Source organism: Orbicella franksi, chromosome 5 (genome assembly GCF_964199315.1).
Source record: "Orbicella franksi chromosome 5, jaOrbFran1.1, whole genome shotgun sequence".
Lineage (NCBI taxonomy): Eukaryota > Metazoa > Cnidaria > Anthozoa > Scleractinia > Merulinidae > Orbicella > Orbicella franksi.
Window position 1 is genome coordinate 18,990,184 of NC_138149.1, and position 27,217 is coordinate 19,017,400.

The 27,217-nt window shown below is 38.7% G+C and overlaps 3 protein-coding genes across 3 annotated transcripts in view; 2 read left to right on the top strand and 1 right to left on the bottom strand.

Annotated features, from left to right (window-relative positions):
• Window positions 1-27,217, top strand: part of LOC145487501 (molybdenum cofactor sulfurase-like) — a 111,211-nt gene that overhangs the window by 57,096 nt on the left and 26,898 nt on the right. The window contains exons 5-8 of the mRNA XM_081466307.1: window positions 3,438-3,600; window positions 10,091-10,181; window positions 18,597-18,712; window positions 19,650-19,780. Coding sequence (XP_081322433.1) covers window positions 3,438-3,600; window positions 10,091-10,181; window positions 18,597-18,712; window positions 19,650-19,780 — 501 coding nt within the window. The remainder of the gene's footprint in view (window positions 1-3,437; window positions 3,601-10,090; window positions 10,182-18,596; window positions 18,713-19,649; window positions 19,781-27,217) is intronic.
• Window positions 23,482-25,231, top strand: LOC145487515 (uncharacterized). Its single transcript, XM_081466333.1, has one exon. The coding sequence runs from the start codon at window positions 23,534-23,536 to the stop codon at window positions 25,229-25,231; it is 1,698 nt and encodes a 565-aa protein (XP_081322459.1). The 5' UTR covers window positions 23,482-23,533.
• Window positions 25,652-27,217, bottom strand: part of LOC145486851 (uncharacterized) — a 3,947-nt gene continuing 2,381 nt past the window's right edge. Inside the window, exon 4 of the mRNA XM_081465574.1 lies at window positions 25,652-27,217. This exon is cut by the window's right edge and continues 115 nt beyond it. Within this exon, the coding sequence (XP_081321700.1) occupies window positions 25,659-27,217 (1,559 nt within the window). The 3' untranslated portion in view covers window positions 25,652-25,658.

Below are 27,217 nucleotides of genomic sequence, written 5' to 3' on the forward strand. Positions count from 1 at the left end.
TAACTTTCAATTTGGCAGCCATAAAGTTCTGTAACTCTGTGCTTCGTGAGACACCAGCTGTCCCCACTCAATTTTTTTCAGGCTGCGAATCAGTACATTTTTGGATGGGAAAATCCTTTTGCTTTTCCACCAAAAGACTGTGCTTGGCTGCATGTCGATTTTCTTTCAAGTTATAATGATAAGAGGACTGAGTGGAGTCCAATTCAGTCTGTAATCATACAAGTGATTAACAAAATCGGATGACCGCGAAGCGGGAGTCCGATTTGTTAATCACAAGTATGATTACAGACCGAATTGGACGACACGATGTCCTGTTACCAATTAATCAAAACTATGACAAAATTCGAGAAACGAACAAACCATCAATTGATTGCTGAACGATTAAACGTCGTTATGAATGCTAAAAAACAGCAGTTTACTCAACAAAGTGCACTGCAACAGCGTGCGCAAAATGACGCGTACTGTCCAGTTACAAGCATGACGTGTACACTGTCCAATTAATGCTCAAATTGGGCTGCTGATAGCCAATCACGTTTGAGAATTTTGTTATAGTTTTGATTAAAGATGAAATAACCGTGTTTAGATCAAACTCAGAAGTCTTGCATTTCTGAAATTCCTTTTCAAAATCCGTTTGAAGTGGGAAACCAATTTAATGCAGGCATGCTTAGCCAATCATCAAGTAATCATGCCCTCTTGATTACCAGAAGTGCCCTTGTGATTAAGCAAAAATGCCCTCTGTCCAAGCCAATCAGCATTCGGTAATTTTGCCCCGTATGTGATAATGCTTGAAATAACTTAGGTCTGGCCCTATTTCTGTCACACAATGCTAGGGAATCCTCATCATCCTCATCTAATCCACTTTGTCCTATGGGGGGCACAGGGTGTCTACTACTGCTTCCATTTCTGACAGTCTTGAGCCACTCTTTTGGCCTTGCATGAACTCATGTTGATCTCCCTCATACCTTTCTGGATGCTTCTGCGCCACCTAATTCTGGCACACTACATGTATGACTGATCCTCTCACCTAGCCCTAGTGTTACTTCCTTCGGACATGATCTAGTGATTGAACAAAATCTACCTCCTCCTGCTCTACCTGTGCTGGCATGGTGGTGGTGGTGGTAGCAACCATTGAACATTTTTGTAACCTTAAGAAAATCCACTGATTTGGGGTTTGTTCCTTCCACCTTCACCAGGGCCCCCATACCCTTGACAGACCACATCACCATGTTGGGGATGGGGTTTGTGTAATCAGGGGAGACAGAACATGGGTAGATGTTTCCTTTCACTAATGGGATTTGGTACCGGCCTGTAGTTTAGCCGGCAGGTTGATGCTATTGTATTTAATTTTGCTTAATATTGAACAAAATTTGCTCTAGTCTGACCTGGCCCAAACTCACATTTTTAATGTCTTCAAGGAAATGGAACATATGGGTCAACTGAAGTATACTGATACCTAAGGCTAGCAGGAGGTATAGGCCCTTTCATAAATGGCTGCCAATTAGAAATACTTTTATAACATAAAAGGTAACCTTACTACCGGTAATCTAATTTTTAGTGCAGAGTGCACTATTGGGATGGTTTAGGGGACTGCTGTTTGCTAAGTCACTAACTCAAATAACACAATAAGGTGTAAACTTTAATATTCGTTTGATTAATTAATTTCAATTAAGCGATTAGCCTTGCAGAAAGGGGGCCCAGGTGGGGTAGGTACCCGTGTGCACTACCTGAAATGTGTTATATTTACATTGCTGTCATTGAAAACACGACAAAACTACATATATGTTTTCGCAAATCTCTTGCTATCCTTGTGGTGAAAACACATGCACAGATTAGTTAGCGTCAGTATTGACTATATATAATTTAGGGGAAAGATACATTTCATACTGAATTACACACAAACATTGAGTGCTTTTCCTTGTGGTAGAACACAACATGTAAGACGCATGCGTTCTAGTGTTGTTAATGTGGTAAACTCCGTTCTCAAGTTCAGATCCACTCGTTTTTTTAAATTTTTTGAGTGATACCACACTCTTGTCTTGACCGGGGATAGCAGATATATTTCGGGTAACATCAGTGCTCCCTTTTTTAGGGGAAAGAATGCTACGGTGACTACGTATCTTCTAGAATCACCCCTGGCTTGTTTCAAGAAATTTTATCTGCTGTTTTGTAACTCTTGTGTGTTTGCCAGGGTTCAAATAAAGAATGGAAACATATTGCTTTTCCTTAGCAGCTTGTTTGTTTCCTCTTCCATTAGAGAAAGCCAAAAGTTCATATTCAGCGGAAACTTTCCCGCATTAGTTATATGTAAAACTAGTAAATTTGTGGCAAAAGAAACTTTGCAATTATTGCTGCAGACTCTGAAACTGCCAATTAATTTCCATCAGTCACTGATGTAGGATATAATTTCGGTCAAGTAATGATCTCTACCTTCAATACTTCTTGTTGAAACGCTCTTCAGTTGTATTAATCAATAGCGTGTATTAGTTTGACATAGTTTTATTGTTAGGACTAAAGGTGGCAACAGAATAAGAATGCACTATTCTGTGACTCAATGTGACTATTTGATAATTAGATTAGTTCTTGTTTATCAGTGAAATGAAAATTTGCATTTTGAATAACATAAAATCACTCCTGTTTGATTTTTTACCAGGTAATTAACTTTATTTGATTTATCTCCAGCAGGGAGTTAAAAATAATACAGATCTTTTGAGGAAACAAGGGTATCATGTTGCATACATGCACCTTGGCGAGGAAAACAAAATTATCAAGTTGTAAACGTTGGATTGAAAAGTAAAATTGTTACATTTGCTAATTCTACGTATTGTTGAATTTAAAACGAATGAAACTCAATGTAAAACACCACAATAAAATTTAAAACTGTCTTGATAAATGGTAATTGTAATCTACTAGTTATTTTTGGGCCTTGAAATAAAGTACAAACATGAAGCACACACTGCTAATATTATATCTCATCAAGTTTTTGTCTGCTCACATTCTGCAAAGTGGAAAAGGCTTAGTTGACTACCAAGGGAGAGAATGGCAGGGAGGAGGACCTGTGTGACTACTGTATCAGAACCGTAAATTACACTCTGCACTATCTGAGATTGTCTCACTAGTAATGTTTTTAATTCAAAAGAATTAATACTCTCAAACGAGGTTAGTGAAGCTAATTTAATTGCAGAGAAAGGAATTTTAAATTGGCAGCCATTCATTAAAAAGGATCTATTATGTGACCCCAGACCTGAAAAGCCAATAACCTTTTAGCATTTTTGGCTTGCCTTTACAAGAGTCTGTTATAGGATCAAAATTACAGTTTTTTACGTTTTTATTTAGGAAGTTCTATATAGTGAGACAGGAATGTTCTCTGATCTCTGCGTCTGCCACCTGTGAGAGGGATGGTCAAGTCAGTAACCATGGATTGCTTCATTATGTTTCAGGTTAATGAGTGGGAGGTTGGTCACAGAGGATTTCTTTATGATCGTCAGTGGATGATTGTAACTGATCTTGGAGTATGCTTGACTCAGAAGAGAGAACCACGCTTGTGTCTAATAAAACCCTCAGTGGATCTTTTCAGTAAAATTCTTTCAATCACAGCACCAGGTTATAGAATTTTTAACTATATATTTTGTTATTAACAAACATTAAACAGAGGGCGCTTTCCATTCACCCAAAAATTCCCGTGTGAATTTCCAGAAATTTTCTGTTGCAAATGGAGCAGAATTTTCTGGTTGACTGCATAGAGTGGAAAGCGATAACTCACACTTTTGTTTGCTTCAAATGTTTCAATAACTTCAAGGTTTTAATTGCAAATATAGAAGCACACAACTCTGATAAGTTGACATGGTGACATTTTATGGCCCATAGCGGCAGGGACCTTAAACAAACCACAACGGCAGCGAAAACGTTGCAAAACAAAGGGTTTAATGAATAACTTTGCATGCGTTATAAGTCTGTGTACATTTCTTAGCCAACCTATGCAAAACAAACACGTACACCACGGAGGCATTATTTTTATTGGTATTTATCAACAGACAAGTGGCAAGTAAAATACAATCTACTGATCCATTTTCGAGTACATGTCGCCGTCATCTTTATCTGGGATGATCGTAGTGATAGCAGTCAAAAGAACAAGCGCTAAAGAGAAAATTGCGAATTTACATAATTTCCGAAAAAGAGGACAACCTCGTGAGGTATACCCAAATATTCGAAAATATTTCTGGGAAATTTCCATTCTAATTGATTTTCATTCTGGAATTTCTGGAGTTTTCGGCTGAATGGTTTGCTTTTTGGAAATTGCACAATTTCCGGATATTCTGGAACTTTCCCCACAAAATTTCCTTACTTTTTGTCCCCGTTTCGAAAATTTAAGAATTTTCGGTTAAATGGAAAGCGCCCAGAGGTTCCGGTAGTTATGTTACTTCTTTGTTATTGATTACAAAGGTATATATTTGTTTCCAAAAACCCTTTCCATCTGTGTGGTACTATTCTTCCTAGAACAAAGCAAATTTCTCCTAACACATGCGCAGAAGTAACAGTCTACATCACTGTTGACTATGTACTGGTGCAAGGTACATTTACAAACAGGATCATACAGGAATGTGTGTTTTTCCTTGTAGTAGAACACAACATGCAGGATGCATGTATTCTAGCATTGTTAGTGTAATACACTCCTCTTTTGTCCCAAGGGCCACACATTTTTGAGTTTTTTTTTTTTTTTGTTAAAAAAAATACGTCTTAGTCAGCATGTCAGGGGTATGTATTGAATGGGTTTTGAGTGGACGGGCGATGCATGTGTCTCAGACCAAACAGATTGAAGCTTCTATGAACAACCAATCCAATTGCCGCTTGCAACAGTTCTGATATGCTGATACTTGCTGATGCCAGCGTAACCCTGCTTTGGCAAAGTGGTGGAGAAACTATTATCATTTGGCGTTGTTTCACAGGGGATTGTGATGACAGGAATTGAAAATATGAAGTTATGTAATTTTTTGGAGAAAAGGTGTTTTCGAATGAGGATTTATACTGTGGAAATAACGACAGAAATCACTGAAACCAGCAAAAACATTACCTTGAGGTGCAACTAGCCAGTGCTGGCTCATTTTTGCAAAGTGGTGCTTCCAACAGTCCGTGTATGGTGATACTGACAAATCAAAGGTTTCTCTGCATTCTCACTGACTCGTTTCGCATTGTTTTATGGTGGATTATGATCAAGGGAACTGAAACTATGATCCAATATTTTTTTGGAGGAAAGGTGTTTTCAAATATGGGTTTTATACTGTGGAAATATGAACAGAAATCTTGAAATCAGTAAAAATGTCACCTTAAGGCAGAATGAACAAGCCCTGTTTTCGTGTTTTGGAAGCTAAGTTTTGGATGAAGAGTAAGTGGGCACTTTTCTGTCGATAGCAATCAAAGTACATTTTTTACCACTTTATGTATATAAATATAATTTGCATGTATTTTCCTCAGTTTCTCCGATGTTCAATGTTAAATTGTGCTAAGTCTTGCAGTTGAAGTTTTTGTTTATGATGAATTGAAGCTAAATAATGCTTTTTGCAAGCGGTCATAATGTAAGCTTATTTGTTACCGCTTTGTTTACAATTTTTTTTAGTTTCTATACTGTCTAATCTTAAACTCTGAGAAGTCTCAGAGTGGTACAAAAGTTTTGAACTTACGAATATTAGACCACTGAGTCTTAAATGTTTTTGTTTCAAGCAAGTGTAGCAAGCTCATTTATTTTTAGAGTTTTATTAAAGAACCAATCAAATTGTCAGTCAGAAAATTGGATGGTATGTTGTTAAAACAGATTGCACGATTAAGATTATGCAATACCTTGCTATATACTTTTGCGGAATATTTCTTTTTAAGGATGTTTGCACTAATTGTGGCTGAGCATCCTTACTGGGCACGCAAATTCACACGCCACGTCATGCATGAGAGCACACGCTAAGTAATAAAATGAACAATGATAAGGTAGATGGCCATTGCTATAGGTTTGCCTGGATTTAACAATCTTGGACGCTCGGTGATCCCTACTTTTCTTTCCAGAAACAGATTTTATTTACAATGATCTGCACATTGTCCAAAAATGAACAAAAAAATCAATGTGGGAAGTTAAAAAAATTTCAAGATTTCTGTCCACGGGACATCGAATCCTACCATCTTGTGGCTGCAAGGCACGTGAAACTATGGTCGCTAAATGCGAACTTGTTTTTTAAGAAACCTCACCAATTGACTAAATTCAGTTAATAGGTCCACTTAAACAATATTTGGCAGAGAACATTTCACTTCAAAGATCTAATTGCATATCCATGATGTCATTCTGTCTGAGAGTGTCTTTGTTCTTTTGAGCTTCAGTATGGCTGCTCCTGAAGCGAGAACATGCTAGTGATTCTGTGGGAGATAATCAAGTTGAATTGAACGATCGGTTGGAAAATGCTCTGTGGTGTACTTGTGAGAGATGTGCAACCATACTGACGCAAAGAGAATGTGTTTTTTGCTGAGAACAGTAGGTCACCAAGATGGAAGGTACATTTTGCAATGAACGCAGTTAGTCAGAGTTAGGGGAAGAGGGGGTTTATTTCTAATTGTAAATTGCTCTCAGAATTGAACTGGTGGCTTAAATAAATCCCTAGTTTAGTGCTTTTGATCTGATTTGTCTTCATTTTTAGTGCAGAGTGCACTATTGGGATGGTTATGGGGGTTGCCTGCCGCTAAGGAACTAAGGCGCTATGGCGCTATGGCGCTATGGCACTATGGCCCTATGGCGCTATGGCACTATGGCCCTATGGCGCTAAGGTGTAAACTTTAATGTTTGTTTAATTAATTAATTTCAATTAATTCATGATTAGTCTAGAGGCAAGGAAGTAGTGGGAGTAGGGTGGGAAAGGTACATGTGTACTCTACGTAAAACACATTCCATCGCCGTCGCTTAACTTTGAACATTGCAAAGCTATATATTTGTTTCAGGTAACCCCTTGCTCTCCTTGTGGTACCATTCTCCTTAGAACAAAACTAATTTGCCCTAAACGCATGCGTAGATTAGTTAGGGTTCGTGGCTTCTATATTAGGTGAAGGATACATTGCATACGGAATCACGCACAAATGTTGAGTGGTTTTCCTTATGGTAGAGCTCAACATGTAAGACGCATGCGTTCTAGCATTGTTAGTGTTATACACTATCTTTACACGCAGTATTTTATATATCGTGTCATGTGACCAAGGACGGCAGTTATTTTTCAGGTAGCGCCAATTGTCCCTTTTTATTGCAAAAGTGAAACGTTACTGTGGCTGCGTAGCTTTTAGAATTACAAACAGGTCGGTTCAACAAATATCATCTGCTGTTTTCAATCTACAATAGTGTGCTTGTCAGAGTTCAAATATATTGCTTCTCCTTAGCGACTTGTTTATTTCTTGCCTTAATTGTGTCTGTAAGAGAGACCAAAAAGTCTCAAGTTAGTGGCTTTAATACTCCGCAAATTGTAAATTTGTAACAAAAGAAACCAGGAAAATGCTCAAATATTGCTGCAGACGCCGTGGCACCTAATGAAAGTTCAAATTAATTTAATCAGTCTTTGAGGAGACTCATTCATATCGGCCAAGTAGCGCTGTTTATCTTCAATACTTTTCGTTGAAAAGCTTCTCAGCCATCAATATCGTTGTGTGTTAATTTTGAATTGTTTTATTGTTAACAACAAAGGTGGCAACAGAAAGAGAAAGTGGTATTTCGTGACTATCTGATAATTAAATTAGTTCTTGTTCATCGGTAAAAATTTGCATTTTTAGTAAAACATCGTCTCTGTTCCGTTTCTTCATCACTACATCAGATATTTAACTTTCTTGCATTTATCTCCAAAAAACAAGGACATCTTCCGTATGTTTTGGAGAAAACAGGGGTTTCATATTACATGGCTTTGCGAGGAAAACACAAGTATCAAGTTACAAAGTTGGCGTGAAGAGCTAAATTGTCACGCTTGCTGCTTCAGCGTATTGTTGAATTTAAAATGAACGAAAATCAACTTAAAGCACCAGTAGTAATTAATTTGTGCGTAATGTTTGGACCTTGAATGAAAATACAACCTTGAAACATACACACTGCAAAGGGGAAAAGCCGTAGCAGACTACCAAGGTAGACACAAACCGGAAGTGAACCGAGCAGGGGTGAGTACTTATGGGACTACTGTATCAGAGCTATCAATTGCGCTCTGCACTATCTGAGATTGTCTCACTAGTTATGTTACTGGCGGTTCAATGTGGAGGGAGTTCTGGTATCACAGTAACTGACGAGTTTTCAATGGTGTGTTTAAATTGGGCGGATGCTTTCCACCTCACAAGTCTGTATTTTTACTTATAAGATTTGGATACTTTTTGCTCGTGCTCGTACATGTTTGCCTAGGTTTCTTTACACTTAATTACGGACTACGTGGACTCTTGTGAAATACATAGTGACTTAACATGTAAGATGTGAAGTGAAATCGACGTCTTTGACATGAAATGTGAAATTGACGACATTCCTTATCAGTACCTAAGATTTTTTGTGAGAATTGTAATTTGTATTGTTGGAAAGCTAAGCATATGTAATAAATTTTGGATAGAAGAAAAAACTATAGACAACTTAAACATGCGCAAACCAGCAGAAGGAAAATTGACTCTGCAAGTGTGTTTCTTGTATCACATGCGTCGTGTTTACTGGCATTGTTACTTGACAAAGCATGCAGTAAGATTACAGCTTCATTTTTTATCGTGGAACTGCTTTCATTAGCAACTGTAATACCCAAAAATATGTGAATTAATGATGAATTGTGTTGATAACATTGAGAACAAATTGCAACACATTTCAGACAAAATATTATTTACTTGCGGATATGGGATTTCGCTATAGCAGGACTTGTCAACGGTAATTGTTGATATATAGATAGGGCTGATGTACAATTAACTACTTCTTCCGATGTATTTCAAATCAAATTAGACAGCATTTAAAATTTGTAAGTATTTTAACTCATCCCCGGCTGTCAAGGCTGATTATTAAACACGCTCTGAGTTTTCGGCTCACAAATTAAAGATTATTCGTTGACCACTACTTTGCCCCAAAAATCCAAATTATTTGTTTGAAGAAAATTGCCCACCTGAAGGTATACTGTTACCTTAACAGAGGTAAATTTTATGTCTCTCATTAAGTTACTTTTTCTGTAACTCTTTTTTTCATCACCAAAAAGGCTCTCAGGATTTAGGAAGGGTTATTTGACAAGAAAACTTCCCAAACTCTGCAGATTTCATGGCATCTTACTCCTTCAAAAGTGTCTTCTCGTTTTGGATGGCTTTTAAATGTACAATCAATATTAATTTGAAATGGTTTATTGGAATGCCAAAACTGAAGAAACTGTAATCAATCTGATCAATGCTGGCAACAGAATAAGACCATGCTACTGCGTTAAATTAGTTCATGTCATGAAATAAGTCCATAAAAATTACCCACCCATCTGCTTTTACCGTTAGCTACTGTTACAGACTGCATAACATTTGCCTGTCTCACTGGGAACAGCTCCACTGAAGTTCTTATAAACAAAGTTGCTGCTCAAATTGTCAAAATCAAACCTTGATAAAACTAGGCTTGATAGAGCGGTTTTCAATTGAGTGTCGAAAGTAATTAGGCAATTACTTTGGTTTTGGTTTTGGTTTTACTTCAGTTTGAGATTGGCCAAGTAGTCTAATTGGTAAGTAATTGGTTTGGTTTTGGTTTTACGACACTCAATTGAAAACCGCTCTATTACACTTCTTAAGGTGGAACAAATTCTTTGTATCGTAACCAAACTTGTTGGATTAACCTAATCACAATGCTGCCACTTCCAAAGCCTTTTAATTCACAAAAAATAACTCATGGACGCCTTGCGTGCCTATGTTTCTTTTAAGTGCTTGTCATTATTTGGAATAAAGTAGAAATTATGACACTGCTTAATTTCTTTCAATTCTTCAATAGGCTTCAATCTTCTCCACTAATGGTTCACTGAAAAGGAAAAGAGAACTTGTCATTTGTTCTTGTATTTGTATTTTATAACTATTCATCTTTTGTAATAAATGCTTTGTTCATTAGGAATGCCTAGTTTGGTGTTGCCGCTGTGCTTGCCATCAGGATATCAGGAAAAAGAAACAAGCTTTTGTCAAACCAAAGTCTGTGGAAATAGGTATTTTTCACAACAGTTAGCAAACAGCGTATTTTGTTTTACTTAAATCCATATGTTTATGTGAGTTTGTATGAATGTACATCTTGCTAATAGTAATGTACTAATACATGGGTTTATCACTAGTGATAAATTGTACCATCCATCAGTGTAGCATGCCTAACATAATAATAAGGGATGAAATAAATCTTCATTATTTCATTGACTCCTGTGCCGCCCATAACTGCCTGTGGCAAGCGTTGGCCTTTGTTCCACTTCTGATGTCATCACCTTTAACTAAAATTGGCGTCACTTATACTCAAGATCCCCAGATCAGAGTGATTGGCTCAGTGGAGCCTGAACTATCTACCAAAATGCCCAGAAATTTTAGAGAAAAACTCTGAGGAAAATTTCCTGCGACTACACTTAGCTTCTTCATGGTAAAAATTGCCCGACCTGATGATGCTTTCTTTGAACTGGAAGCAAGCCCAGTAGAAGGTCAGTCATTACAGTAAAAAGATCAGAAAAGGAGAAAAAGGAAAGGCCGAAATACCTAGGTCACTTTCTCCAAATCTTGATTTCTGCACATGCCTGAGCAAAATCTCATAAGATATGATGCTAATGGAACAAAAAAGGCATGCTGTTGTGTTGCAAATGCCTTTTTGAGTAGATTGGAGCTAATTTGGTCATATCAAGGCTGAGAATCTCCAAAATTCTCCGGGTGTCAATGGATTAACAAGGTCTTCATCAGTGATTTACAGAAGGATCTTTTAGGATTACTACTGAGGATTCAAACAATAAATTATGGTAAAAATCAATTATAGAAGATCAGATGCAGAATGATCCCTTTTAAGTACCACCACTGTTTTGTTTGGACAAAGCTGCGCTTTAATTGAACTACGTGCGCCATGATTCTAGCATTGCAAAACAATGACTTAATCACTACATCATGTGTCACATGTGGGGCACATGATCTCAGAGGGAGCTCTCATTACATCCTTTTATAAGAAACAAAATGGAATGCCAAGAACAATCAGAAAACAAATGAAAGAAAGTCATAGTTATTATCTAAAAGAATCAAACAAGTCATGTCCGGGTAATGTCTTTGTCTCTAATGTCATTGACTTAGACTTATTCTTAACTCGTCCATGTTCATATCTGACTAACAACAAAGTCTTTCAGGTAGGCTGGCGGCTTTGTTACTTGACCACTGCAAGTTTCTCTGGAGGCTTGAGATGCTAAATCAGTTGTACTTCTGAGCTCAAGGGATCACTGGTGTTAGTTTTCTGTTTAGTGGGTTCAGGAGGTGAGGGAAGTTCTGTTTGCTTGGACATCTGAGTTGTTGGTGTGTGAGACTCTGGAGTTGCTTTCAGATGTCTTCTATTTTGTCTGAGGGCAGAACCATCCTCTGTGAGGACTTTGTAAGATCACACATTAACCTGCTCCTGAGCAGTAGCTTTCTTCCAGGGCTCCTTGGGGTTGTTTGTGGGCTGAATGTGCACTGTATCACCTGTTTGTTTTCAGTGGTGGTAGATCTCGAGCATTTCTATTGTAGTGGAATGCCTGCTTGGTTCTCATCTTCCACTTTTATTCTTGAACACCCTCTGCTTATATATGCAAATCTTAATTAACAGAAGGTTACTTAACTTACAGAAATAACAAAAACTCAAAAATAGAAAAAATCCATTTGCTTAGATGTTATCACTCAGGCCTCCTTTTCGAATTGAATTTGATCTAGTATCCTTTAGGCCTGTCTAAGTTGCTGTTTGAAAAGCTGTTAATTTATTTAATTCGATTAATTTCATTTCCTGCACTGTTTTAGAACCTAACAGTGGGGTGCAGTCTTTGTTGACAACCACAAACGGTGCTTCACATTCTTTTTCAACCTTTGTCAACCAGATTAGTGCAACATCTTCCATTGGTTTCCATTTTTGATCCATTGAACATGCTGAGGTCTTGCTTCAAATGTGCAATCCAGCATTCGTCCGCAAAATCCTTTTTGCTTATTATGTTACAAGTTGTCCCACTGTCAACTTGGAAGAGAATGGGTTGATCTTATTGACGTCATTGACACTTTGTTCTTCCATATTTTCAAGTGAAATCGAATTGCTTGAATCTAGTCACTTGAATCCTGTGAAGTTTTGGGGTCTTGGACGCAATGAATCCGTTCTTTTCTGCGTTTTCGCCCACCAGGCTTCTGTTTACATACCTTGGCGAAGTGATTTGTTTTGCCACATTTCCCACATTCTTTTCCGAATGCTGGGCATTTATATCTTGATCTCTCATGTTTGCTGCCGCATTACTTACAATTAACCACATTGGGACTGCTCTTATCTTTGCCATGTTTTTTTCCTTTGCTGTGGAGCGCGTTGACTTCCTCTTTTCCATTCATGACTTCCGTTTGCAATACAGTTGTTTCAGCTGATTTTGCACACGTCCATACACTTCTGGAGGCTAGTTTCGGCTCTTGCAGTAATTTCTTTCTGGTTCTGGTGTTGCAAATCCCACGGACAATTCTATCACGAATTAGTTTGTCAGTGAGTGGGCCAAAATTGCATGTTTTTGCGAGAGTTCTAAGCGCCACTCTCTTGCTCTTTGTTATTGAAGCAGTATCGCTTGTAAATGATGTTTGTTTGGCCTATGCAATGCCTCTCCAGCAACTCCAGGACTTTGCTCATTATTTGCTTGTCTTCTTCATTTGTGAATGGAAGACCACTGTAGACTCTGAGGGCCTCAGATCCCATGCAGGTAATGAGAGTAGCTATGCTTTACTTATTTTCTTGCTGGTTGAGACGTGAGGCGATTTCGAATGAATCCCACACTTGCTTCCACTTCTTCCAATTTTCCGAAATGTTTCCAGCCATGTCCAATCATGACGGGACAGGTAAGGTGCTTTGAATTTCATAACTTGGCGTTGGCGCTGGAACAGGACCATCGACGCTTGGTGAACCTTCAGGTGGTGCAGTTGGCATTGTTTTGAGGCTACACTTCTGACATCATATTTTGTTTAGCCATAAACATGAGACCTATTTCAGACAAAGCCTCACTTTTATTGAAGTGCGTGAACCATCTACAAGATCTGTCTGATTCAAGCGTTGCAAAACGATCACTTTATCACTGTATCATGTGTCACATGTGATGTATGTGATCTCAGAGTGAGCTCTCGTTACAACCACCACTACAAATAATAATAATTATTATAAAAGTAAAATTAAAGTGGCCATGAGCCACTCAACTTGGAAAATGGATTGTCTGTAAAAAGTGACAATTTTGATGCCACTGACTTGAGGTTTTAATCTGTAGGTTAAGTTTAAGTTGAAGCCCACTGGCAAAACGCAATGGTAAAAGAATACACGAGGAGAAGTAACACCATTGAAAACATTCATGCAGTTATTGGTGATCCTCGTCCGAGACAATTATACAGAAAGTACAGCCTCTTGTCCGATCAGCAAAGCAAGTATATTCGGATTCTCATTTTCACTCCTATTTTTTCCCTTCTTTATTTTCCCAGGCGATATTAGTGATTTTTTTCTTTCTTTGTTTCCTTTTGAGAGATCTTAGAAATAAAAAAAAATTATCCAACATAGAGTCATAACACCACAAGGACAGCACCACGTGTCATCCGCTCAACAAAGTTAGGCCCTGTTCAGTGGGATTCCTGCTTGGATGGATCACCAAAAAAAAAATACCCTGTGTTGTAATAACTTCTGTTTTTTTTCTTTTTTTGTTTTTTTCCTTCTCTTTCCAAGGTGATATTAGTGACTGTTGAACCCCCAGTCTTGTGTTGTCTTTTTTTTCTATTTATCATTTATTTTGTTCAAATCATTTTGCCATGTCTGTATTCATCTTTGTATTATTTATTTTACGATAATGTATAAATAATAGCGAAACAGTTCTCTTGTCTGTTAATTGTCCAAAACTTTTAACTTGGCTTGAATCATAATTTGAAAATTCATACAGCTCATCAATTTTGTGATTTTCAATATCTCCAGTTTTCAGCAATCGAGTATGGTTAAATCTGTATAAGTGGACACCTATTTATATAATTAGGTTCTCTATATAAAAACGTTTGCTCAAAAATCTATTAAATGTAGATCATTTCTGCAGTAAGATATTGAGTACTTGTGTCAGAAATCCAATGAATAACTAACTTGACACCATGCAGTTGACTGTAAAACAGCCTTGGACATTGCGATGTTCAAAACCTAGGAGGACTCCTATATGAAATGTAGGTCTAATAAGTGCTACAGACATCACAGTTTGAATGCACAAGTTTAATCATACTGGGCGCAAACACAAGAGTGTGATTCAACTGACAAATAAACGAGACAAAATGTTTAAGCACAAAATATAACGACACAAACGACTGACAACAGAGCAAATAAGCTTACAAAACTGTGGCAACTCGAATTCTAGAATTTGTACTTCAGGGCTCACAACAGTGAAGCAGCTAAGGAAAATGCGTTAGAAACCAACAGATCGAACTTTCAGTGTTAGCAAGCACTGGCAAAAAGGAAAACACAAAACTATGCATAATGAGGAACACTTAAGTACTACAGAGTGGGTTGCATAATTCCCTGGGGTCACGGAGAAATGTGAAAAGAAAGTGCTAGTTGCTACATGAAAGGTTGGGAATGCTTGTTGTCTCAGGTACAAATCAAGGATTCTGGTCTCACTGAGGGTGTTGATGACAAAACGTCACCATTCTTAGCTGTCAAAGTATCCTTTAGGGTGTACTCAAAGAAATAATAATAAAAGAAACACTCTCATTTGTTTTCTGCTGATCTCTCAAGTACACAAGTCGGGTCTGCAAGTGTGCAGGGGATCCGTTCTTGAACAGTGGCTAGTAATCGAACCTATTCTGTTTTAAGTGGTATCTTTTAGGGGTCTAATGAAGCGTAAGCAACGCCCACATCCCTCCAGACCTTCTCATTTGGGATTCCCCCCCAGGGTTCCAAGTGTCTAACAGGAAGTGACCCAGTGAAGGAGTGATGAAGTGAGATCATCCCACCACTACAACTTGGAAAATATAAATATATTCCAAGTTAAAAACATAAATTTCAGATTTTGGAAAATTGTAGGTGGCCCTGATCCCCCACTATAGAATTTTTTCAGGGGTGTCTACAAAACGAAGACCGAAGATCGAAGACCGAAGACCGAAAAACGAAGAGCTCATATAATTTTAGGCCTTTCAAACTCAAGGCAGTTATAATCATTGATAATCAGGCTTAAGTACTTTATCGGACGCTATCACACGCAAAACCGACGGGGTCTTCGTTTTGTAGTTTAGGCCGGGTCAAACTACAAAACGAAGACCCTCGCTCAAACGCTCTTTAAGACGCCAAAAGACGCGAAACCGACTGGGTCTTCGTTTTGTAGTTTAGGCCGGGTCAAACTACAAAACGAAGACCCTCGCTCAAAAGCTCTTTAAGACGCCAAAAGACGCGAAACCGACGGGGTCTTCGTTTTGTAGTTTAGGCCGGGTCAAACTACAAAACGAAGACCCTCGCTCAAACGCTCTTTAAGACGCCAAAAGACGCGAAACCGACTGGGTCTTCGTTTTGTAGTTTAGGCTGGGTCAAACTACAAAACGAAGACCCTCGCTCAAACGCTCTTTAAGACCCCAAAACTCTTTTCCAAATTTCGATCTCACACGATCAGGCGTTTTCTGTTAGGGGTGGACCATTAGATTTTTGATTGGGGGGGGGGGGTCGTGCAAATCCCAAAAAAATATCGATCATATGCTTCTAGTTTAAATAAAATATCATGCACATTTGTTAAGATGGAAAAAAAAATCGGGAAAGGATGACGCGTGAACAGACAGACGCCGAGATTTCTAAAACAGTTTCCTCGACTGTAAGCACTTTCGGATCAGGATCCTCAAAATTGGCAACTTTCTCGAAATTATTAACTTAAAATGAGGGCTGGGCATTTGTTTCTTGTCTTTTTGTGTCTGTTAGTTGGTTGCCAAAAGTGTCTTCAAAAATGTAACTCGGTAGATCGTGTTTTAACCACTGGATGAATTGTTTCTTGCGTCAGTTGTTGAATGATACGCCCTGTAGATCGGGAGTTAAAAAGTAAAATGAAACTGTAAAGCACACATTTTATCATAATATTTCCCCGGGAGGAAATTAAGTTAGTTGATCATCAGACATCTTAGGAGGTTCTCGTTGAAAGTTAAAAAATAGATATTGTTAAAACATAAAAAGTACACACGGTATATTATAATGAAATTTTTAAGACGCATTTTCGGAATATCGCAAAATCTACAGTCCGCTGCAATGCGGCAGCAAAAAGAAAATAATCTCGAGGTTCTCGTGGCTCATGTTCATATTTCAAAGTCTTGCGTAAGTCAATATGTCAAAACTTTTTTAACCGAGTAGTAAAATTAAATTTAACATCTCATACCAAACATTTTACACGTCAAGTTTTCGAGCCTTTTGAAAACGCTAGAATTAGAATGTGGGAAAGTTGCATTTAAATGTTCACATTTTGGTGGATTATTGTATAAACGACAGCATTATAGACGCCGTTGTTACGGCAATCATTTTGTTACTATCGTAGAATACCGTAACTATGGAATTATATTTTATCATGAGTTCGTTTCGGTTAGCATTATAAGATGTACGTTTTTAATCATAAAGGTAGTAAATTTAAATTGAACATCTCATACCAATATTTTATACTCACGGTTTCAAGACTTTTGAAGACGCTGGAATTAGAATGTGGGAAACTTGCATTAAAATGTTCACATTTTGATTGATTATTGTATGAACGAAAGTATAAAAGACGCCGTTGTTACGGCAATCAATTTGTTACTATCGCAGAATACCATAACTATGGAATTATATTTTATCCTGAGTTCGTTTCCGTTAGCATTATACGATGTACGTTGTAAATCTTAAAGCATTAACTCACTCGAAAATATCAGATCAAAGCTTAACGACAAGCCGGATTGTAGTCTGGATATTCACTGGCACTGAATATTGACCTAGACAAGTTTGTATTTTTGGCACCCGAAGAATTTGTTGTTCCCCACAGGATGCCATTTTCTGTAGCATTACTTTCGTTTAATCCACATTGTCTGCTCAACATAAATATATACATGTATACGCGTTTCTCATGTCAGTTTCCCTTTGCTATTCCGGCAGCACAGCTCTTGGCTACCTATACTATTTTTCGGTCTAGTCTTCGAGCTTTGATCTGACAACCTTTATGGAAAAAAAATTCTTGGCCATGCCCTACTTGGAAGGATACGCCTGTATATCAGGACAAGGAAAGGGAATGACATTCGGGTTTCAAATACAATGAATATCGACTATACTTGGATTGAATTGTTGTAAAAATTATTTTTGATACTGTTATTCAACTGAAAAAAGGCAATAGGGAATCGGAGTATAAGAATAAAATAATCTTTAATTTCATTATTCGTCACGCTTTCTTCAAGGAAACTGTTTGAGCAAGGGTCTTCGTTTTGTAGTTTGACCCGGCCTAAACTACAAAACGAAGACCTAGTCGGATTTGCGTCTTTTGACGTCTTAAAGAGCGTTTGAGCGAGGGTCTTCATTTTGTAGTTTGACCCGGCCTAAACTACAAAACGAAGACCTAGTCGGTTTCGCGTGTGATAGCGTCCGATAAAGTACTTAAGCCTGATTATCGATGATTATAACTGCCTTGAGTTTGAAAGGCCTAAAATTATATGAGCTCTTCGTTTTTCGGTCTTCGGTCTTCGGTCTTCGATCTTCGGTCTTCGATCTTCGATCTTCGTTTTGTATACACCCATTTTTTCAGACCTTGCAAAAAGTTTCATCTTGACATGCTTAGCACAACTTGATATTAAAATACGAGTTTCACCAAGTCCTTTTGGAATTGTAAGCACTTAAAGCTAAAATCAATGGTGTTTTGAACAGATTGTATTGATACAAAGTTGACCAAAACTTCCTTAACATTTGTGTGATATTTTAACATCCCTTGATAAGTGTGGAATGATTGATTTGGCGAAGTACAACTGCTAGAGAGTGCTGGAAACTGTTACTAACCACCTAACTTGTGATCAGGAATTCATTTTTTTTGGCGAATGGGGGAAGTGGAAAAACCTTGTGTCCTGCTATAAATGTAAATGGAGTTTCCTATCAAGGAAAATAATCCACTCAAGAAGAATTTGTAGAGTTGCATAGTTATTGGTTTGCTTTATTTTCGTTTTTCTTATTTACTTATTTTTTACTGTCAAAAAGTGGTTTGCACAGTCGCTACCACTTTAGAGCTACAGTGTAGTAGTGGTCATAAGGCATTTTCTTTCTACAACCTTGTCAGTACTAACTCAAGATGAGGTGCCTATGAATACAATGTACATAATATTATTTATACCCTTATCCTAACCCTAATTAATGTTATCTTCTAATTCAGTAAGCTGAGTGTAGGTGTGCCTTATAATTGTAGGGTCTCTGTCCAGGATTGTGGAGACAAAGCTGCCTCATGGATGTCACAGTTTTTATGTAAAAACTGTCGACTAATTCAACATCATGAGAAAGATGGTCGCACTTGCAAACTTGAAGGTTAGTCTTGAAACACTCTTTGGTTACAAAGGCTATTTTGTAGAGACCTGCAAGGCTTATGGGAAGTGTCTGCTTACAAGAGCCATATGGACTTAGGGCAACCATACCTTTCTAAGTCAGCTTTTCCAACTTTTACTATGCAAACCAAAAAGGGCTGTTAGTAATTATAAAATGGTTTCAATTTGTTTTTTTGAACAACATGTCAAATGTTTCCACAGTACTGTATGTGTAAATTTAACAGTTCACAGAGAAGGCATATGAATTCTTTGACCCCCATTATACTGTCTTTATTTTGTATCTAAAAGGGTGTTTACAGACTGTCAATACATGCCTGCTATCTAAATTGTCTCTTTCTCTAAACTTTAAGTGCCCATATCATAAAATGAATGTTTCTTTTTCTAATTTAAAAGTCTTCATCTAAAAAGGAACTTCCCTAGAAAAAGTTTTCATTTTTTGTGTGAAATGTTGTTCACACCCAGTTAGGGCAGGAATATGGAACACTTGATGTGGAGTCTAATGCACTAACCATTAGATCACTAGCCTTTGGTAATTTTTATCTGTACACCAAAGACATGCAATTTTTTTAATAATTAATTTAAACGTGGAGGATATTTTTTGGAGTTATTCACAAAACCGGTATAAAAAAATCTGTAACAGGTGTAGCATTTTTCTTTTATCCCAGACTAAATGAACTGTTCAAGGAACCCCCTCCCTTTGCCCCTGCCCCCTCTGTCATCAGTGGTAAATAGGGAACTAAGGGGAAGGAAAGAACTACGAACTTCCCAACACTTTTGCTGTAGGTTGGATTTTGGGTCTCTTAGAAACCCAGAATTCTATAATTAATCTTTCTGAAATAATCTCTTTGTCTTGCTTGTCTTGTTATTTTTGCATGTACAATCATTTAATCTCTTTCCACATCGTAATCAATGGAACCAAGGAGACAGAGGAAACAGTTCTCTTTCCTTAGCCAATGAATCACAATTTCTTCTCATTACAATGGCAAGCATAAGTGAACTTCTGACAAGTGTTAAACAGCATGAAGCAACAAAACTACCCATGGAAACAGAGGTGAGTTGCACTGCTTTAGTTTATCCTAAAATGGATGTTTCATAAGAAACTGTTGTACTGCATCAGCAAGCGCAACAGTTTATTTACCTTTTCAATTTGATTAAATTGAACTAATTTACCTTTTCAACTTCATGGATGTGTTCAAGTGGGTGTGGGAACATGTCAAGTCTGAAGTGCTTAACCAGACTCCCTGATTGTTTCAATTGCGCATGTATTTTATACCTTTGTGTATCTGTATGAATTGGTCAGACAGAAAGAAGGGTTGGAGATAACTTAAACTGTGAACATCTTCTGCAAACCTGTAAGAGGTATAATACCAACAAGTAACTGTTCCTTATCATTTTAATCTTCCTGGTCATTCTTTGAAAAGCATGATTGTCGTAAGAATTTGTTTCTCTTCATCAAGACAATCATGACATATATTGGTGTTTTTGTCGATATAAAAGTTGTGAAAAATTGTTGATATTGCGTGACATCGGTGAAAAGGTCCATTTAGAAGTGTTTTCCTGTTGGATAGTACATATTGGAAACCTACTTTGGTGCACCCAAAGGGAAGTTTGCTTCAAACATGGGCAATGGGATTACTTGGTAGCCAGAGGCAGCTCAGCTACCTTAATGTGACTTCGAAGGAGACTGTGAAGTTTCCAGATGGGGATCTTGGTATGATTTTGCCTCTGGGAATGCAACTCGAAGCAGGAATCTTGCAGGAACTCTCACTGGGAAGTATTCTTGATGAGATTCGTGGCAGGAATCTTAGCAAGGTTGTGGCTGATAAAAATGCCTTCCCTCTGCAAGATTACTGGCTGCCAGGATATTACGTTTTAGTTGTTACATGTCAAATGAAAAGAACTTAGCAACACAGTATATATTAAATTATTTGATTGAATATACCCATAGGGAAGTACATATTAATACTGACACTAAAACTATGTGTTATTAGATGGCTTGCTACTGTTTTGAGGGAGTGAAAGAGCCCAACTTGTTTTCTTGTATAATGTCCTAAGATGGCTTTCTTTCTTTCTCAAATTACCATTTGCTCAAGTCTTCAGCTATCATATGTGAAACAGAAATAATGCAAACATAAATAAATAGCCTACTGTAACACCTGATCGAATGCTTGAGGGAAACCTGGGAAGTAGTAGTTTTAATGACCTTCTCAAAGATCTACCTGAATGACCCTACCTCTAAATTTTAGGAATTAGAAATTGGCTTTGATTAAAATAAAAATACGTGATATCCTGCCGGGATAAATTCCATCGTAAGATCAGGTTCCTTGCAGAAAACACAGCAGGACCACTTAGCTAGGGGTATCCTATTTGAACACAGGATACAAAATGTACTTTGCAGTAGCCTGATAGGATACCAGCACCTGTGGAAAAAAAAATCCACTACAGCAAATAGATGTTCACTTAAACAGGATTAAAAGTGTTTTTGAAAAGTGCTGTAACCATCATATAATGCAGAAATGTTTTTGTCTGATTTTTGTTTGTTACTGCTGACCACCATTGTGATACATAACCATCCAAAACTAATTGACCACAGAATGAGTAACCAACTGCTTAAAGGCTGCTTTTCACTAGTGCTTTTAAAAGCATATATAAGCACAAGAAGAAACATAAGCATAAGCACACCAGAACAGTACATGTATGCATTATGACATGCCCAGGCAGAGAACAAACAAGATTCTCAATACCAGCTCACTCCGGTCAAATAAACATGTGGCTGTGGCGTCAATAATAGATACCAGCCCCCCTCAGTTTTTAAGCAATGTGGTAAGTGTGTTATGTTATTTGCAATGTTTTTGCAGAAATTTGGGTCAAAGTGAGTTTTGATTGGTTGCCTGCCTTTTGCTTATCCTAATGTGATAAAGTCTCCACCATTCTTTCTATTGACATAAGTTGTTCAGCCAAATTTACCAATTGACAAAAGATATTTTGATTTTCTTATTTTGTTTCAATCAAGATGAATTGTAAATTATTCCATAGAGTGTTACAGGGACATAGTTCCCGTCATGTTTTGCATTGTTTATGGAGAAGTTACTAGAACCGTGAAAATCAAATACAGCATTCTGTGGACCTTATACATGTAACTGCAAACATATTTTCATTCATCTTTTCCATTCACATATTGGCTCAGAGAAGCCTTCTGATTGTCTTTATTGTCCTTTCTGGCCTATCTTTGCAGGCAAGACTCCAGGCTCCAAAGTACTTGATCTGCATTATTAACTTGAAGCTCTACGCAAAAAGTTAAATAGTTTAGGGACTCCTCCTGTAAGAAACATGCCTTGCGTCTAGTAGTCAGGGCCGTATAGAGAAAAAACATTACTAAGGCAGTGTAGTTTGTTTGTTTATTTGTTTGCTACCAGTGATTTACTTTCCACGATTTGCTCTGTTTGCCTGTTAGCTATGTCCTTGGTAGTTATTTTTGGTATAACACCTGTCCATACCCAAAATAGAAAGAAGTGCTCATTGGTCAGAATAAATTGTAAATCTCAAAAGGTTTATATCATTTATAATCTTTATTTTACAAAAATGTTCCCTACCTCAAAATCACTCCTTGGAAAATATTTGTACCTTAAAGTTTTTTCATTAGAAGCATTTGTTTCATTTTCTGTCCATCTGGTTGATTGTTTGTTTGTTCCTTCCTTCCTCCACATTTCCCAAAATTTTTACAGGGTTTATTTTACTGCCTTCGAGAACATCAAAGTGCTCTAGATTTTGAAGCTTGGTTCTATTTTACCTAAACGTTTAATAGATGCTTTTTTAGCTTTAAAGCTGAACTTGTTGGTTTATTTTTCACAAATTTTAAGTTTTTTCGGCTGTTCCGATATTTGTAAAGGAACGTTCCTCTGGGATCGAGTGTTCCTCATTTTTGTGTTCCTATTAACCTTAAGAGGACCAGCTTTTTACAGAGTAGGAACATAGCGTTCACTGTAAGGTAAGACAAGAACATTTTGTTCCGAGTTGTCAACTGCAAGTGGAACAAATTGTTCCCAAATGAGTGATTTAGGACTGTTTTGTTCCGAGTTCCTTTTTGTACATGGAACACATTGTTCCTAACTTGATAAATTGGGTCTGTTTTGTTCCGAGTTCCTATTTGTGCATGGAACACATTGTTCCTAACTTGATAAATTAGGACTGTTTTGTTCCGAGTTCCTATTTGTGCATGGAACACATTGTTCCTAACTTGATAAATTAGGACTGTTTTGTTCCGAGTTCCTATTTGTGCATGAAACACATTGTTCCTAACTTGATAAATTGGGTCTGTTTTGTTCCGAGTTCCTATTTGTGCATGAAACACATTGTTCCTAACTTGATAAATTGGGTCTGTATTGTTCCGAGTTCCTATTTGTGCATGGAACACATTGTTCCTAACTTGATAAATTAGGTCTGTTTTGTTCCGAGTTCCTATTTGTGCGTGGAACACATTGTTCCGAAATTAATAAAGAAAGACCGTGTTATTCCGATTTTGCTATCTGTGAATGGAATATATTGTTCCGAAATTGGTCATTAGGAACAAGTTTTGGACTTTATTGTTCCGATTTATCGATCCGTTAACTATGTATTGTGTCACTGAATAGGCGTGTACAGACCTGCCTGGGCAAGTTTGGGTTGTGTCTCACTGTCATGAATTTTACACAATAGTAATGAGTGTGGGCAAGCAAGGGCATGTTTTGGCAAGTTGAAATGTCCTTTTGTTTCGGCTAAGATTTAAAGGCGATTGTGCTAGCCACATGTTGTTTAAAGGGAAAAAATGAGCAAGAAGTGCAAAGTCAATTGGTCAGATGTCCAAGGAGCATCACCCAAACCAAAGCGGCTTCACTTGGAAAAGGATGAAGCAGACAGCTTTTACCATTGCCCGATACAAGAGTGTGAACATGATGGATTTCAAAGTCAGAGAGGCTGTAGAAAACACGTTAGCACTAAACACAGTTGGTTCTTTTATTTTGACGAAAGGCCCGATTCTAAACAAGTAACAAAGTCGCTGACGATTGGAAGAAATGAAGATGAGACAAACGAGACCACAAAGCACAACGTGAAGTTACTTTCTTCATTTCCATTGTCATGTAACATTGGCGAAGTATTCACGAAATGGTTGACAGGAAGTGCTGGCGGTTGTAAGAAAGATCGTGCCGCTCAACAGATAGTGACAAGGTGCTTCAAGTTTCTTAGATTTTGCTGTGAAGATGAAGAGGAGTTAACGTTTGAAGTGGTCGACTTTAGTTTGTGTTCTCCAAATCTGTTGTTTAAATTTATCGACTACTTACAAGATGGATGTAAGCTCGGTCATGGTGGGCGTTTGGGCTACATAGATGCTATTTCTGAATTGATCGACTTCAGAAAACTTCATGGCGCATCAGAAGCAGTTCTAAGAAAGTTCTCTACGACAGAGTTGTACCTCAAGAGAGCCCGAAAAACAGTTGCAAAGATGATGAGATTGCAGTGGACACAAGATTTAAACATCGAGACTCTGGAAGCAAGAGGGTACTGGGCAACAATGGAGGAGTTGTTGGAGGTGGTGAAATTTCATCTGCCGCGTTACGAAAATACCGTGAAAATGTGCAAAACCAGTCCAGCCCAAGTGAACCCCTCAGGCCTAACATTTGCCACAAAATTTGTAGCCATGTATCTGTTCATCAAGGTGAAGGGATCGCGGCCCATGACGTACCAATATTTGACGGTGGACATGATTGCCACAGCTAAGGAAAACGGTGGATTTATCGATCAGAAAACGTTCAAGACGGCTGGAAAATATGGCTTCGATTCTTTGATTCTGACCGACGCAAACATGCACGTTCTTAACGGCTACATCTCGAACGTTAGACCGTTGCTTAAGCCCCAGTGTGATTTCGTTCTCGTCACCAGAAATGGAGGTCAGCATGGCAAACTGGGCGAAACTATGAGCAAACTGGTTTTTGATGCAATTGGAAAATACATTCATCCCACACGTTATCGCCAAATCGTCGAAACGCAAAGCCTCAATCAGCTCACTAGCGAAGAGCAAAGGTTTTTGTCTGAGGACCAGAAACACAGTTCTGCGGTTGCTAAAGTTCACTATCAAAAGCAACGATCGCGAGAAGTTGCCCTGAAGGGTCACGAGTGTCTTCAAAAACTTCAAGGTACCAAGGGTTCCGAGGTAGACGATGACGTACACGCAAGACTTGGCGGTTCAACGTCCAGCTCCGGGCCTTCAGTTGAGACAGCTCAGAATAAAAACAGCTCGACCCCCATAAAGGATACCCTGCCTAAGAGAAACTTGCACCTTCAGAGGAAAACTCGTCATGTTTTAAAATTCACGAAAGAAGAGGATGATTTTCTGAAGGAAGGGATAACTAAGCACGGGTTTGGACAGTGGACAGCTATTTTGAGAGATTCCGATTTCGCATTTCAAGACGGAAGAACGGCGGACTCTCTAAAGAAAAGGGCCGGAATGAAAATGTCGCTAGTTTGATAAAGAGACTGGAAAAGTGTGGACACTGACTTTCAATGCAAAGCTGATGGGTGTAAGCAGAGTTTGTTGTACACAAAACAGACAAAAATCAATTGCTTTATTGTAAATGCATCTTCCTGTCTCCAGATGACAGCAAACTCAACAAACATGTTATATTCTTTTGGAACTGGCCTATCGCCACTGTCAATATCACTGTAGCATAACGACTGTCTAGTTCACAGTGCTTTCAAGAACTATAATCTCTTAATGTAACTAATAGCCATAATATTTTTCCTTTAATTCACATCGTGTGCAAAATAGTCAAACGTAGCATAAGCGCAACGTGGTATTCCTTAACAATGCACACACTAATACATGTGCAAATATGAACATAGAAAGAATAAGTCGCACGCAAGCTGTCTTATTACAAGCCCATGAAACTACCAATCTACGGTTGCGTACTAGTCTGCATAAAACGAGTCAGGGTCATTTGCTTCTTGGATGGATGCGCCTGGCTTTGAAAGTGCGGCCTCTTCACTGACGTAGCTGCTACAGGGTTGTGAGCTCGAGCAATGCCTGGGGACGGTGGACAGATAGCTTCCACATCGTCATTCGGAATGTACATTGGTGTCTTTGGTGCCGCCGACCAACATTCTTCGTCGTCTTCGTCGGAGCTCCTGCTTCTGGCAGGCAGATTTGCTGGACGCTGGCTGGGTGGGAAGACTCTCACTGGCAGTGGAGAGAACAGGTCTCGTATGAAATTCACGCAAGAACGGTCTACCAGCTCGTTGCTAAGGCAGAGCCTCTTGCGTTCTGCCAGGGCAGCCGGTAGTTTCAGCGTTCCGTGACGCTCGTGATAACAGTGCAGTTTTTCGCAATTGATTTCCAGGAGACTTTGCATCACTCTTCGTTCTTCTTCGTCTCTTGGATCTTCCATTCTTTCGCTTTGCTCAGCCATTTCCTTCTCCATAGCTAAAAGCCACGGCTTCCCAAATGCTGTTCTGATCCTTTCCTGTTCCTGATCTTCTTGAAAGGCAGCGAGGTCCCTTCGAATCGGTGTGGGCAGCGGCTCGTTATGGTCGTGCGGGAGCAACGACACGTGCTCCACCGACACTCCCCTCGTTTGTAAGAAGTGTTGCCTCTTCTTATAGCACCTTTCTTCAACCCTTTTCAGCCTTTCCTTTTCAGCGAGATGACTTTCTAACATGTGGCTCAGTTGGCGGTGATGTAGAGAGCCAGGTGAGCATTGTGCCAGCCTAGCTTTCAAGGTCGTCAGGGTCTCGTCTTCATCGGAATCGCCGACATCTTCAATGGCGTCCTCTTCAGAGCTTTCTTCTCGGGATTGCGGTTCTGTCAGAAGGCCGCAACTCTGTTCTCGTCTACAATCGCCCTGGGCGGTTTCGTCGACTTCTTCGTCTATTAAAGAAACGCTCAAAATGTTGCGCAACTCCTCCTCGGGCATACCACTTTCGTGCACAGTGGGCATTGTACTGGCCTGACTGCTCGGGCTGTCTCCTATGATATTGTGCGCCCACACAATGCAATCCATAGCATGTTTCCTCAGCCACTTGTTTGCTTCAGGTTCGACACGAGGAAGACTCTTGGAGTGGTACTTGCGCAGGCGTTTGTCCATAGCTTGATTGTGAGCTGCACCAAAATCCATTTCCACCTGGCAAGTTATGTACATGGTCGCAGTGCAATGGAAACCTTGAGCCTTTTTCCACTTCGTGTCGTGCGACGTGAAGCCCCCTTGACATATGATTTTCCAGTCATCTATGTCGAGCAGGGTGGCATATGCCTCGTCTAGGAAGATAACCTCTGTCAGGTTGTCGATCATAGCCTTGTTGAAACTCTTTTGCTTCGTGACGCGAGCAATTCGGCTTAGGGGAATGATCTGAAAAACAGGTGAGAAGAGGCTGGTCTTTCCGCTGTCAGCTGAGCCAATAGCACACAGCACAGGCTGTTTGTGTTCTTTGGGACGGAACAACGCCAGGAAATCTGCACAAA